At 39.2% G+C, this 15624-nt stretch overlaps 2 protein-coding genes across 12 annotated transcripts in view; one reads left to right on the forward strand and one right to left on the reverse strand.

Moving 5' to 3' along the window:
* Positions 1-15624, reverse strand: part of SENP7 (SUMO specific peptidase 7) — a 155855-nt gene that overhangs the window by 123676 nt on the left and 16555 nt on the right. For all 9 annotated transcript variants that reach the window (XM_061134139.1, XM_061134138.1, XM_061134135.1 and 6 more), the window contains one exon: positions 5053-5139. In XM_061134139.1, coding sequence (XP_060990122.1) covers positions 5053-5092 — 40 coding nt within the window. In that variant the 5' untranslated portion in view covers positions 5093-5139. The remainder of the gene's footprint in view (positions 1-5052; positions 5140-15624) is intronic.
* Positions 4656-12812, forward strand: LOC133050029 (putative protein FAM172B). Of its 3 annotated transcripts, none has more exons than XM_061134143.1 (3): positions 4656-4770; positions 6350-6435; positions 10958-12812. In XM_061134143.1, the coding sequence occupies exons 2-3, from the start codon at positions 6424-6426 to the stop codon at positions 12047-12049; spliced, it is 1104 nt and encodes a 367-aa protein (XP_060990126.1). In that variant the 5' UTR covers positions 4656-4770; positions 6350-6423; the 3' UTR covers positions 12050-12812. The 3 variants fall into 3 exon arrangements, with proteins under 3 accessions (XP_060990126.1, XP_060990124.1, XP_060990125.1); XM_061134141.1 differs by lacking the exon at positions 4656-4770 and adding an exon at positions 5093-6139; XM_061134142.1 differs by lacking the exon at positions 4656-4770 and having other exon boundaries at positions 5093-6435.

Raw genomic sequence — 15624 nt, forward strand, 5'->3', positions numbered from 1 at the left:
GCAAAATGTACACCAGCATAGGAAAAGCTCCGAAAAATCCTGCAGTCTGTAACATTTTCTTATAACTACAGTTGTCACACATATTTGTCCATGAAACCTTCTTTTTTCCAAATAAGGTCCATTGACATCCTATGAGAGTTAAAAAGATTAAAAATATATTTTTTAATCAGAGAGACCACATTTTAAATCCAGGCTCTGCTTCTTTTATTGCTAACAGTTACTTATCCTCCCTAAATTCCAGGCTCCTCATCTGTAAATCAGAAATAATAACCAGCTCAGGACGCTTTTGAAGGAACTACAACATTTGTAAAATTCTAGAACCTAGGTGTTCAAAAAACATTATCTATCCTTAAGCGCAAATGAGAATCAACAAAGATTTCCAAGATGTTGCCTGAACAGTTGACAACCTGAAATTTCCTTCAACTTTACTGTTGTAATTAAAAAATTCATTTAAAAGTTGTGATCTATGACTCTCTAATATCTGTCACATTATTGCTGTTGCTGAACATTTCCAATGGTCATCCTCCCTTGAATGAATAACCCATGCACTTAATTATTATTTCATTCAACTGTCAGGAACCTGTCTCTGGTGCCAATAATTTTTAATCTGTGTCCCTATGTAATTCACTGCTTCGATATGCTGTGAACTTGGAAAGAAGGTATTTATCTTTATTGGGGTTATAGATAATTTAAACACATAGATACAATATGAAACAAAAGCCTTCAGAAGCTTCTCATGAGTGAGGTTTAGTATATAAAAATGCCCTCTCCTCTCATGCTCAGAGGTATTTTATATTTCATTCCTGATTCATGGCCATATTCCAGAAAAGTAGGTAATCAGATTTTGTGGTACTTCTATTTATGGACAGTTTATTATTAATAATTCATTTAAAAACAATAAGCACATTGCATGTTAACATTTCTTATTTTTTAAGTAACTTTATTTTCCCCCAAATTAAGAAGAATGGCCTTATTTTACTTCTTCCAGCTCTTTAACATCTGACTTACTGAAAGACAGATGACTTCCTCTATATGCTTCTGCATTTATTCTGTTGTGATACAAGTCATATAACCTCTGGAAAACTGTTCTGTACACATGTGGGAGATTAAGAGGAAAAGGCAAACCATGCCTTAAAATTATGAAAGTTTGACCACAGACCCAAAAGGAACTCAGGGAACCTAGAGATTTCCAGAACATACCTTGAGAACCAGCACCCAAAACAAATAAGCCAGAAACCATTCAGCTCCTACACTTGCCAGTTACTGAGTCCACAAATATTTGTTTTGCGTTTAGCTTAAACCCGTTGGAATTGGATTTCTGCTACTTGTAACTAAAAGAGGTCTGAGCAGTGCACTATGCAACCCTTAATTCTTCCATGCTCAGCAGGAAGTGTAGGAAAACCTAGTACAGACTCACAGAAGAAACTGTCTTATTTTCTCCTTCTATGCTATCCACCTTCCTAATACCTCTAACTTAAAATTTTTGTTTTATTGATCAAACTTCTATCTTTGGTTATTTATGAAAGTCTCATGACTATAAACGTCATTCCAGTCATTCACATTCCAGTTATTCCTAGAATGCACGCATGCATTCAGTTATCAGTCGTATCTGACTCTTTGTGACTCTTTAGACTACACCCCTCCAGGCTCTTCCGTTTATGGAAATTTCCAGGCAAGAATACTGGAGTGGGTTGCCATTTCCTCCTCCAAGGGATCTTTTCAACCCAGGATTGAACCCAGGTTGCCCACATTGCAGGCAAATCCTTTACCGCAGGGCCATTAGGGAAGCCCAAATTAGCAACCATCCTAATGAAATGGCAACTGCATGCATACAAATGTCACACAGAATTCAGGATCCTTATAAGACAACAGACTGTTCTAATTTACATGAGAAAATTAAAAATACACTATTAAGAAAAAGGGCTTCCCAGGTGGTGCTAGTGGTAAAGAACCTGCCTGCCAGTGCGGGAGATATGAGAGACATGGGTTCAATCGCTGGGTCAGGAAGATCCCCTGGAGGGCATGGCAATCCACTCCTGTCTAGAGAAGCCCTATGGACAGAGCAGCCTGGTGGGCTACAATCCATGGGGTCACAAAGAGTCAGACAACTGAAGCAATTTAGCACAATTAAGAAAAAAATTAATTCTTAAAAAAATTCATATTCATCTGTTAAAACCAGATGAATACTGGAGAACAACTAGTTAATATAAGACCTGAAAATGGTTTTTATTCTACATTAACAATTACTTTTCAGAAAGGGCAGCTCCAAAAGGGAAGTCAGCAAGGAAAAAAAACCTCTCCAGAGGGATAACTCCCATAACTATGTCTTTTAAGAATTAACAATTTTACTCTCAAATTTTTACTTCCTACAAACTATTTGCATCAAATTAACTGTAATAAAAAGATAAATAAATCTAAGTGAAACCAGGTAAAGATGACGGGATTTGCTGAAGAGTAATGCTAATATATTGCCCTTTCCCCTGAAACAATGTACTAAGCCAAGGAGAAATGCATTTATTGAAAGAAGGCTGTGTGTGTTAAAGTGAGGTATGACTACCCCTACGGTTCTGTGTGAGGAAGCATACAAATGACACCAGACAAACATTCTGCCTTTTCCTTACGTGTCAATTCTACTTCAAGGTTTTAAGGGAGAAAAAAGTGTAATGAAACAAACACAATCTACTGGAAGCATACACATACATAGGTACGTGTGTATCTATGTATATGGCTTTCCAGGTGGCGCTAGAGGTAAAAAAAAGTCCAAATGCCAAAAAAAAAAAGTCCACCTGGCAATGCAGCAGATGCAAGAGACATGAGTTCGAGCCCTGGGGTGGAAGGATCCCATGGAGTAGGAAAGGGCAACCCTTCCTGTATTACTGTTTGGAAAATTCTATGGACAGAGAAGCCTGACTGGCTACAGTCCACAGGGTCGAACAGAGTATATATGCATATATATGTTAAGTATATATATACTTACATATATATATATATATATATATATATATATGTCAGGTCAGTTTATTTCTCTTCCTTGGTTGTTACACAACAAAAATTTGACGGGTTTAAAACAACAGACAAGTTACAGCTCAGTTCATCTCAAGCAGACAGACCTTTTATTAGACAGACACTCTCAACACATGGCAGCAGGCCAATCCCAAAGGAGCCATCCTCCCCATTCCTTTTGGCTTTCCCCTCTGTATACTTCCATCTTCTCCTTTTGGTTGCGCCCTGTGCAAAACAGGGCTTGTACCCACCACCAATCAATGAAAGGGAATGCAAATAGGCATACGCTCAAGGCCAATTGACAAATACAACTTATTTAACAACAGGCTCTGCTGTGTATGTCTTCCCATAATTCAGCGTTACAATCAGATGTATTTATGTGTAGAATGTTTACAAACCCTTAATGGGCTCCTAGCTGCCTAAGGGTACTTGAGGAAGCCCCTATGATTAGTTTGTATCCACTGTATCCCAGGGTGCATGTGCTAGAGTTGGAGAAGTTCCCCCATGGTTATTTTGTAGCAAGTGTGTGAGCTTCTGGGTGTGTCTGGGATGGTGTTTAGAGATCAGCTTGCATCCTTTTTGGCTAGGCCACCCCTCCTCGCTCATGCCTAACATACATACACACACACACACACACACACACACACACACGAATCTGAATGCATGTGTGCTCAGTCATGTTCCACTCTTTGCGACCCCATGAACTGTAGTGGGTTGCCATTTCCTACTCCAGGGGATCTTCTCCACCCAAAGATCTAACCTGCGTCTCCTGCAGCCCCTGCATTAGCAGGAGGATTCTTCACCACTGCACCACCTGGGAAGCCCTATATATATACACATATATCTATTAACATAATACATACATATTCTTTCAAAGGCAAAGAATATATCTAGACTACACACACACACAAATGGTAACACTGGTTGCTCATGAAAAGGAATTTCAGGTTTTCCGCTGCTTCACGCAATGTCCCAGAGAGCCTTGTTCACTCTTCTTTGCAGCCAGAAAGTCTGAAGTGCACTGCCACAAGGGAACTCTTAAATAAATTTAGAATTGTTAAGACTATGTATGCAACAACAGACGGCACATTAAGAAATAAGAAAATGAAATGATTCATTGCGTGTTAGTGTACTAGACTGTAAGCTTATCAAAGAGCCCCTACTCCCTCCTCCGCTGGTAGGTTCACAGGACTTAATACAGGAACTAAGGTACCCTTGAAGGACGAGATCTTTAAGGAAAACTTGCTGACTGGGAGGAGCTCCACCTGGCTTCTTACAACACCCTCTTTTGTGTTTCTAAGATCCAGTACCCAAAACTAAAGATAACCATTTAACTGGCAAACATTTTGCCAGTTAAAACAAAAATAGGCTGAGAATAAAAACACAACGAAACAGGGCTTCAAGTCCTTTGTTAGACTTTTTAATCACTTTTGGAAGAAGGGGGTGTCTAGAAAAAGAAAATGGTTATTAAGCGGGCGGGCTCGCAAGTCCACGCAAGGCACGTTGTTCGCAACAATTCAGACGAGAAATGAAGTGTCAATTGACAAACCCCGCCTCTCCTTCGCAGCTGCTTTTACCTGCCCGGGGTGGGGGCGGGGGCGGAATGAGAAAGAGGCAAAGTCGAGAATCAAAGGAAGAGGGGAAAGTGGGGTCAGGCGCCGAGAAGCTGGAAATGAAACAGTAACATTGGTGGAATTACGAGGAAGGCGTGGCAGCACAGCGACAAACCAACCGGGAAGAGCCGCGGTTCGACGAGACCCGAGCAAGGTGCTCGCAGGAAAACAAAATGAAAGGGGTGACGGGGTGAAAAGCGACTGAGGCTTTGATGACAGCTCGGACTGGGTCTTCAACCCGCAGGGGCCGGGGAGACCAGGGGACCTTCCATTGTGCGGGGCCCCGCCGCCCCTCCCCTCCGCCCCCCGCCCAGCCGAGCCACAGCCGGGGCCCGAGCCCTCGCAGCTCCGGGCCGCAGCTCCCGTCGCCGCCTGTGCCTCCCCTTTGCCCGAGTTAGGGGACAGTATGCTCAGTCCTCCTCCGACCCTTTCTCACCAGCAGAAGATCGCCGTCTCCCGGCCTTCCCCTTGTCCATCTTCTCCTCCAGCTGGAATCGCAGCCGCTGTCACCTCAAGCCCCCCTCTGGGTGGAGGAGGGAGGGGGAGGGGAGAGAAAAAAAAGCCAGGAACGTGAGAATTGCGCTTGCGCAACAGCCGTCGCCGGCCTCAGACCGGAAATTGCCGTCCCTCCCACCTCCATCCGGAAATCACTTCCTGGGACTTGTTTGCTCTGTGGGTTAGCCGCTCAAGTGTTTGTCTAAGTGGCGTTTTTTCATTCTCTCTGTGCCTATAGGGTACTGAGACTGGGCGTGTGAGGTTTTAGCCCAAGATAGTAAAGGTTTTGTTGACTTGAAAATGAGGGTGACTAAAAATTAAAGCAGGGAAGCTAGGAATTCCCCCATTTCGCTACCCCAGAAATCGTCCTTTGATAGTATTACTTTACTCATGGCGTCTGCTATGTCTGTCCTCAAGGCGCTTCCTCAAATTTAGAAGCAAAAAGACTTTAACAAGACAAAAATCGATAGCCTGTTAGTTTAGCAGTTGGAGTGGAAATCAATTAAGTCAGCTGAGGAAAAAGAGAGTAATGGGATCTCTTCAAAATTCAAATCCATAATTTTTAAAGGACAGGGGAAAAGCTGGACCTCAATTTTTTAAACATAAAATAATGAGATGCTAGCAACTGGGTGGCTGTTTATGAGTTTGTTCAACTAATTTTTATTACAGTACTTAAGGGAATAATGCTGACCTCAGCGAACTCAACGATTAGTACTTTTGGACTGATCACTTTTTTAGTCCTTTCATAGGACCCATCAGTTTAGAAAATTGTTCTATTTGATTAGCAATAAAGTACATATTTGAATACTTTTTTTTAAGTGGGTAAACTTTAATCATAGTGAGTTTAACAAAATAGCACTCTAGTTAGAGGCAAATGATACTGGAACGTTCCAACAGTTGAACATCCGCTCCCCTCTCCCCCATTTTAGCAAGGCTGGTAATGGGACTTAATTTGTTCAATTCCCTGCCAGAGCCTTGCTTCTTTAGCCTTACTTTTAATTACTGTGTCGTCTGTGCTGGAGCTAGAGGTAAGTAGTCTCCAGGTGATAATGCCTATTGGGCTGGGGGGAGTGTCTTGCAAGGTCAGAATGGCTGAAAAGCAGAAATACGTCAGGGCTTGCTGAGAATGAAATTCACTACGAGGATTTCATTTAGAGGCTCTAGTTTACTTCTTTTTAGCAAATAAAAACACTGCCTACTGAAAATCTGAATTTTATTATATAAATCAACTTTTTTAGTTGAATGATTTTACTCCAGAATCACGCTGGCTTGAATCATCAGCTGATATTATACGAAACAGAGCTGGAAAAAGATGGAAATAGAGGTAAGAGATGGAAACATAATAAGGGAAATTTTAAGTAAGCCTAATCCATTTCTGTGCAAACCTTCCTTAAGAGTAAATGGTTTTAAAGTTTAGCAGTCAGTCAACCTATTAGAAATGACATCATAAGAAATAATATTAGTCAACTTGCAAACATATCATTTAAACTTGTCATCCAACCAAATAATGGCATTTCTGTTAATAAAGACAGTGAGTCAGTTTGTTTCTTTGAATGGAGCTGGTTTTGAATAACATATTTGAAGATAAATGACCTTTAAGCTCAAAAACTTCAAATTTGCTCTTTAAACCAGTATTTTTTATTGCTTTTACAGTACCTACTGCATAGTTGTATTGCAGACAACTTAAAGGACTAAAAAGGGATCCAGGAAGAAAAAAAAAAAAAGGACTAAAAAGTTCAGTCTTTTGAGGGAGGCATTTAACAATCTCACTTTGCACTTTATGAAAGGCTAATTACATGATCTTTTGTTTTATAGTGTTTTATGATGTTCAGGTGAAAGCTTCCTTATTTTAAAATAAGGAAGAAAGACCAAAAAAAGTTAATGATTCCCTTAGTATGTTTGTAGATAAGGTCATTTCTTTTATGTATGTTTAGCTCACAATGTATAGAGCCTTGTAAATTAACATTGTTTGAATTAGAAATTCATCAGCCCAGTATTTTATAGGAGGAGAGGATGGACAGGTTTGATCTTAATGAGTATGGTTCTTTATTGAGTGTTAAAAGTGTATATAAAGTGTTTAAATTAGATATTCTGTTTTTGTTTTGACTATATGATTAAAAGCAGTGGGTATGATTTTTTTTAAAGTGTCAGGACATGATGGCAGTGTGAAATTGATCAACCCTTTATTTTACCCCTTAAGTAACAATTTCTTTGAGGAGAGCTTAATCTAAAAATGACCCTTCTCTTCCCAAGTGAATTAACTTTAAGTACAATCTGAATATAAATAGGTTTGGTTGGTGACTAAATATATCAAGGAACAGCTAGATATGAATTCAGGGGAGAGTTACATGTTGGAGTATATTAGCCAAGCAATGTAAACTACGATAAATTGTAAAGAATTGTCTACCTTTTCATCCTACAGGATACTCTGCACCTTCTCTCTCCACTTAAATACTTGTCCTTTATTTATCTGTATGCCATTTGGTTATCCAGTTTGCAAACGCCCATTCTTTTCCCCTGAGAATTGTTCCTCAAACAACTAGGTACAAAAGCATGTAACGAAGGTGAAAAAGAAGAATTGAATGCCATATACTACATGCTATTAGAAAATACTGATTTTGTTTTACTCTGATTGAGAGAAAAGTTAGCGAACAATATTCTTTAGTTCTTTGGTTTAGTTTAGTTGATTTAGGTTTAGTTCATTGAGTTTTACATACAAAGTTATCTTTCTATTTATTTCAGTAGAGAAAAGGGCAGTTTTCAGCATAGTACCTGAATAAACAGTATTTTTAGATCTAAGAGATAACTGCTTTTCTGTACAAATCTCATCCATGCCAAACTATAAAACAGACGATCCTTTTGGCGAGCAATTTAGCAGTATCTGGTAGAATGGAAGATGTCGACATGACTTAGAAATTCCACTTATAGGCATATTGCCTAGAGAAACTCTTGATATGTGCACAAAAAATATAGCTATAAGAATGTTCGTTGCAGCTTTGTTTATGTGCTTAGTCACTCAGTCGTATCTGACTTTTTGTGACCCCATGGACTGTAGCCCACCAGTCTCCTCTGTCCATGGGGATTCTCCAGGCAAGAATACTGGAGTGGGTTGCCATGCCCTCCTCCAGGGGATCTTCCCAACCCAGGGATTGAACCCAAGTCTCGCTCATTGCAGGCGGATTCTTTACCAGCTGAGCTACCAGGGAAGCCCACTTTGTATATAATCGTGCAAAACTGGAGCAGCCTTAATGTTCTTCAACAGAATAATGGTTAAACCATGGCATATTCAAGCAATGGGACACTATAAATTGGTAAAATGAATGATCTCGGACTGTGCTTACTAATGTGGGTAAAAATCACAATGTTGAGTAACTAAGAAAGGCTGGGCAAGAGATATATGTTTTTTTTATTTCACATTTCTCAAGAGGAAGATCATCCTGTCTTATTTTACAGAAACTTCCATGTGTGAGACACTGCATAAAATGGCTTTTATCTATATTAATTCTCAGAACAGCCTTGTGAAATGTTATCCTATTTTGCATTTATGCATTGAAAAAATATGTGTATATCCCAGACACTGTTCCAAGTACTGTAGATACAGCAGTTAATTAAACAAAGTTCCTGTTGTCATAGAGCTTTCGTTCTAGTGAGGAGAGACAATTTTTAAATATACAATTATATATCAGGTGGTAATGTAGGCTATGAAGAAAAATAAAGCAGAGTGGCAGGATAGAGGGTAATAACGATTGCTGTTTTAGATAGCATAAACTAAAACTCAGAAGTTGACGAAACTGAAACTCAGAGAGGTTAAGAAACCAGCTGAAAGTCATTCAACTTAAAATTTGGAGCTAGAATTTAAACCTACATCAATTAATCTAGTTCCAGAGGCTCCTATCTGTCACTTGCACTCTAGAAAAAGATAGTTACATAATAGCACCTGAGATCAGCAACACTGGAAGGAAAAGTTTGTAAAGGAACAGGAAATAGCAGTCTATATAGGATATATATAGACTATATAGGATATAGGATATATATAGTCTATATATAGCAGTCTACATATAGTCTATATATAAAGATAGATATAGGATATATATAGACTATATATAGCAGTCTATATAGGATAATTTGGACAACCAGCTACCTTCATAAAGTACTGGTTGGGTGTGGGAGTCAGACTCAGAAAGGGAGAAAAGAGTTAAGAAATCAAAACAAGCTAGCACTGTTTTGATTTTACCTTAAGCCTTGATAGCAGCTTGAGTGGCACTGAAAATCATGTTAAGTGCTATTTATTGCAAGTGGGTTGTGGTTGCTAGTGCGAGTGTTCAGAAATTCAGGAGCAAGAGTATTAATGTATTTGTTAAGAACATGAATTTGAGTCACATAGCCTCAGTACCTAATCATTTATTTAACAGTTGTTTGATCTTAGCACAAACCACTTAACCTTTTTTTTCTCCCCAAAATAGAGTCTATTGAGGTGTTTTGTTTTTCCCGGGACTTAACCTTTCAAAGACTTTTCTTTCCCTTTGGGCTATGGCTACAATAACTAACTTAACTTCTCAGTCACTTTTAGTTTCAAACATCGGAATAATCATATCTTCTGTTATTAGATAAGTTGATCATAATCTCCAGTGCCTGGTTCACATTTCACATCTACTGCCATCCCCTGCCATTTATTTAATAGCAAAAATATTTAAATGCTTACTGTGGAGATAAAGACCAACCCAATGAGAAAAACAAAATCTATTCATTCTGAGCTCACTAGAGCAAGGGACTCAGCCACCATCACTGGCATTTTGGCAGTGACTCAAAGGCCAGCAGAAGAGCAGGAAAGCTCTGTAGTGGGAAAAAAGGGAAGGCTGCTGGCATGTCCCGATTGGACCATATTGGCATGAGGAAGCTGTCCGCAAGCTAACTAAAAGGGAGGCATCCTGTGTGACTGGTTAGGGGTGCCTGTCTGGCTTTCTCTGGTGGGTTCTAAGGTGGAAGCAGGGATAAAAATTAGGGAAGCTATAAGTTATTAACCAAGTTATTAACCAAGTCTTGGGACTTGCCTGGTGGTTCAGTGGCTGAGACTCCACATTGCCAATGTAGGGGACCCAAGGGTTCAACCTTTGGTCAGGGAACTAGATCCCACATGCCGCAACTAAAGATCCTGCATGCCACAGCTAAGACTGGGCACAGCCAAATAAGTAAATACAAATCAAGCCTTGGCCATTTGGGGCCAACTATGACAGAAGCTAAGTTATTGTTTGACTTCTCAGATTGTCACTAGAAGTAAGTAGTCTGACTTCCTGAGATTCTGACTTGTAAGACTGGCTTCCAGGGCTGTTTATTGTAGATGAGAGATTTACTTCCTGGGCAAGTTGCTGCAGATTGTGGGTCAGAGTTCTGTTTTTATATATGGTCTGGCCATTGTCCCTTAGTGTATTCAGCTTCTCACTACTTTGCATTTTTCACAATTATTTTTAGTTAAAATCTCTACCATAGGTTAAAATATTAATGTCTTCATGTTTGCTCCCTGGTCACTAAGTTGTGCCTGACTCTTTTTGCAACCCCACGGACTGTAGCCCTCCAAGATACCCTGTCAATGGGATTTCCCAAGCAAGAATACTGGAGTGGGTTTCCATTTCCTCTTCTAAGGGATCTTCCCATCCAGGATTCAAAACCATATCTCTTGTGTCTCCTGCATTGGCAGGCAGATTCTTTACTATGGGGCCACCAGGGAAGCCCTGATGTCTTCATAAAGTGCTTAACTTAGCATGATTTCCCACAGGAAGACTTTAGCAAGATGAAATTTGTATTTTATTTTTTTCTAGTACTGACATAATACTGCTTTTTACTTTCAGTGGTTACCAGTGACTCAGAAACTGAGCTTCCGAAAATTTATTGAACAATCTGACTTACTAGAAGAACTTAAATATGACTTCAATGAAAAAGCTGAATTGAGACACACTGAGACACATGGGCCTTTTGCCTTTAACTATTATAAAAATGTCCTGGAGAGGAACAGCAAGCGCTACTGGGCCCTGGGCCATTTGCTTGAACAATACATTTATGAACTTTTGGAGAAAGTGTGCAAATTACAAAAAGTATATATCCCACCAGAGGCTGATGAGGAACCAAGAAGCTTCTTTTTCATGAGTGAGAGAGCATTATCAAATCATCATTCTGCTCTTCTTGTCCTCCTTCAAGACCACGGGGTCGTTAGAGCTGGTCAGTGGAGTCAGCAGGCAATAATACATCATGGTCTCCAACATGGAAGTCAGATACCGTGTATTCAGATGGCACTGCAGGCGCATTATGATGTAATTGTGCTAAACCCCAATGACAATTTTGTGGACCAGCAGACAGGAAAAGAGTGGAAAGGACTTTTAACACAAAATGTTGAGTTCTCTTCCAGAAAAATGGTTCAGACAGAGAGCTTCTCTCTCCAGGAGTCTCTCCAATGTATTCCAAAAAGATGCAGCAACACCCCTGAAGAACACATGGCTTATATTTGGGATTACTTCATTTCAAAGACTGAAGGCAAGGATGTTGCCTTCATTGTACATGGTTATGGAGGCTTGGTTTTTATGGACTTGCTTGTTCGTAAAAAGTGGGACGTGATGAGCAAAGTATACGCTGTTGCACTTATTGACTCTGAACATCACGTAGGACACCAGTTGGGAAGCGATGTCCAGTTATTAGAATGGATAAAGCAGCACTGCCGTGAATGGGTGACAAGTCCAAAGCCTTTGGATAAACCTGCAACAACCATTTTGAAAAAGGACTTTCCTACAGTTTCTGCTGGTACAGAAAAATACAACTTAGCCCCTTCCTCTAGCCTTCAGTCTATTTTTAAATACTTTAGAAAAGCTTTGAAAGCCAAAGCAGCTATTAATTTCTCTCGAGTGTCCATAGTGACCAGAAGCTCCACAAAAAGAAAGCAAAGAGCTTAAGTTACTTTTTTTGTCATCTAAGATTGTTTTGTCCTACTGAAACTTTGCTAATGTAGGTGCTAGAAGAGAAGAACACTTCCAACTCACATGCAGTGTTATGTTCTGACTTCAAGTCTGATTTGTTGACTTTTTTTAAGTAAATATGTTCTGCAAATATGTTCTGTAGCCTACTGATGAACCAGGAAGTCAGTACCGTCATTAATATTTTAGAATATTAGTCAAAGTAGTGTTGTTAGACAATCATCTTAGGAAAAGATTTCATATGGTTTAATAGAATGACGCCAAAACTATAATTGATAGAAATTAAATATTAAGTCAGTCTTTGACTTCTGTATTATTAATGCTATATTAAAATTATAAATGAAAATAAAATTAAGTATCATAAGGTAACTCCATTCTTGGTATGTTTGTGAGTTTTTTCTGTTTTTCTTATGTGTGTGTTTACTCATACCTTTGCTAATATCTGACTGTCTACTATCTACTAGTAACTATTAATGTTGGGCATATTGACAAACAAGGCCAACATTGCCTTTATCTTTATTTGGGGTTCACAATGAAAAGCAAATTACAAGTGTGAAGAGTATTAAGAAATAAAGGGCGTCGTGGAACATCCAATATGAGCGCTAATAATAGCTTTGGGATTCAGGGAATACTCCTTTGACAAAATGATGACTAGTTTGAAGAACAGGAGTAGGAAAACAAAGTCACAGTCAAAGGAATCACATGTGCAGAAGTCCTGAGGCAGAAGAAAGAAGTCCAGTTCAGCAGGAGCTAGAAGATTATAGAGTAGTTGTAAGGAAAAAATTATTCATGACATTCATTAAAGTCAGTAAGGAAAAATCAAAAGTGATTGGTGCAATGGGGATTTTGTAGTAGGGGAGAGAGAGGGCTCAACTGCAAATACAGTGATGGGGGTGGGGGGAGGAGTTATAGCCAAGTAGCAATAAATAGAAAATTACTAAGAGAAAACTTCAGGGATAATAAGAATTTTTCTTGATAGACTGACTCAACAGGATTCTTACTGCAGGCAGGCCAGGACTAGGAAGATATTGACAGTGGACTATGAGGAATTTTTTTTTTTTTTTTGACTATGAGGAATTTTATCAAATATATTAGAGGATGTTCAGATACCAAAGGTGAGATTTTCACTAACTGACTCAGCAGAATTTTAGCTAAAACTGGACTAAGCAGACCAAGGGCAAAGCCTAATGTCAGAGCCTACTCAAGAGGAGGGTTCCGAGGAGCCAGAATCAGATTTGATGGAGAGAGGTTTTGTCAGTAGCTGCAAAGTTAAGTTGGAGAAATAAACAGGCAGCTTACTTAAGGCTGCAATGTCCAAAAAAAATCTTTTACTTTATTCTAATGACAATGGAAACCACTCGATGGTTTCAGACACAATATTAGCAGGTTTACACTTTATAAAGAATATCCTGATTGTAGTTTAGAGAACAGTTTAGAAGGAGAACAAGCTTGGAAGCTAGGAGATCAAATAATTTTGGCAGTAGTTTGAGAAATGTTCAATGCTTTTTTTCTTTTTTAAGTGTAAATGTCCTACAGTATTTAAGTGTACATCAAAATGATTCATTTTTTGTGGATTATATTCCATCATAGATTATTATAAGATATTGAATATAATTCCCTGTGCTATACAATAAAGGGCTTCCTTGGTAGCTCAGCTGGTAAAGAATCCACCTGCAATGCAGAAGACTTCCGTCTGATCCCTGGGTTAGGAAGATCCCCTGGAGGAGATGGCTACCCACTCCAGTATTCTGGCTTGGAGAATTTCATGGACTGTATAATCCATGGAGTCACAAAGGGCCAGACACAACTGAGCAACTTTCACTTTTTCATACAATAAATCCTTGTTGCTTCTCTATTGTATGTATAATAGTTTGTATCTGTTAATCCCATAACCATAATTTATTCCTTCCTTTGCTTTGGTAACCATAAACATGTTTTCTATATCTATGAATCTGTTTCTTTTGTATGTACATTCATTTGTATTTTTTTAGATTCAACATATGAGTGATACCGTGTATAATTTGTCTTTGACATTTCACTAAGCACAATATTCTCCAGATCCATCCACATTGCTGTAAATGGCAATATTCCATTCTTCTTATGGCTGAGTAATATTTCATTTCATTTGCATATCACATCTTAATCTAATCATCTATCAATGGGCATTGGGTTGCTTCAACATCTGGCCTATTGTAAATAGTGCTGCTATGAATATTGGGGTGCGTGCATCTTATCAAACTAGTGTTTTCATTTCTCTCCAGATGTATACCCAGGAGTGAATTGCTGGCTCCTATGGTAACTCTATTTTTGGCTTTTTAAGGAACTCCCATACTGTTTACTGCACAGTGGCGGCACCAATTTGCATTTCCACGAACAGTATACAAAGGTTCTCTTTTCTCCACTTCCTCTCCAATATTTGTTATTTACAGACTCTTTGATGAGGGCCATTCTGACAGGGGTAAAGTGATATTTCATTGTGATTTTAATTTGCAGAGAAATGCTTAATGCTGGTAATGAACAAAATTTTGTGACTGGAGGTCAGGAATGAGGAGAAGAAAATAACAAGGAGTGTTCCCAGATGTTGTCTTCAGCAACTAGTTGGATAGAAATACAATACAATAAAAAGAAAAAAGAGAAGTATCATTTACCGAAATAGGGACTACTGGTGAAAACTTCATTTTGGCAGTTCCAGAAAGTTTTAAAGAGAGATAAAGGAATAGGTTACAAGTTTTTTTTTTTTTAGCTCTGCCCCTACATGAGTACTAGAGGAAACCATATTAGATGTTACATTTGAAAAATTGACTCTGCCATATCTAATAGGTCATATTAATTTTCCTGTACATAGCTCTTTCTAGTTCTTCTACTGTTCTAATTCCTAGTGGGGTTGTTTGTTTTGTTTTTGTTGGTTTTGGGCCACATCAGACACCATGTGGGATTTTAGTTCCCCAACCAGGGGTTGAACTCATCCCCTGCACTGGAAGTGAAACCGTTTACCTCAGACTGGGACTTGAACCCACATGGCTGAGACTTGAACCCAGCCAAAATCCAGTTTGGGACTCAAACTCAGCCAAAACTCACAGTCTTACCACTGAGGTCACAGACCCAGTTTAGGACCTAATGAAGCTCAGGTTCTTGATGTTCTCATCACAGAAAGAATTCAGTAAGAGACAAAAACGATAGGTAAGAAGTGGATTTATTCAGAGAGAAACACACTCTACAGAGTGTGGGTCAACACAAAGGGCCAGTGTAATGGCCTTGAAATGTGGTGTGGTTAGCTTTTATGGGCTGGGTAATTTCATAGGCTAATGAGTGGGAGGATTATTCCAACTATTTTGGGGAAGGGGTGGGGATTTCCAGGGGTTAGGCCACCGCCCACGTTTGGTCTTTGATGGTCATCCCTGGAACTGTCATGGCACCTCTGGGTGTGTCATTTAGCCTGCTGAATGTGTTACAGTGAGCCTATACAGAGGATCAGGGTCTAGTCAAGTTCACTTGTCTGCCATTTTGGACCCATTTGGTCCTAATCAGCAGTCGCCACAGGACTGGAAAAGGTC

This window comes from Dama dama, chromosome 31 (genome assembly GCF_033118175.1).
Source record: "Dama dama isolate Ldn47 chromosome 31, ASM3311817v1, whole genome shotgun sequence".
In the NCBI taxonomy this organism is placed as follows: Eukaryota; Metazoa; Chordata; class Mammalia; order Artiodactyla; family Cervidae; genus Dama; species Dama dama.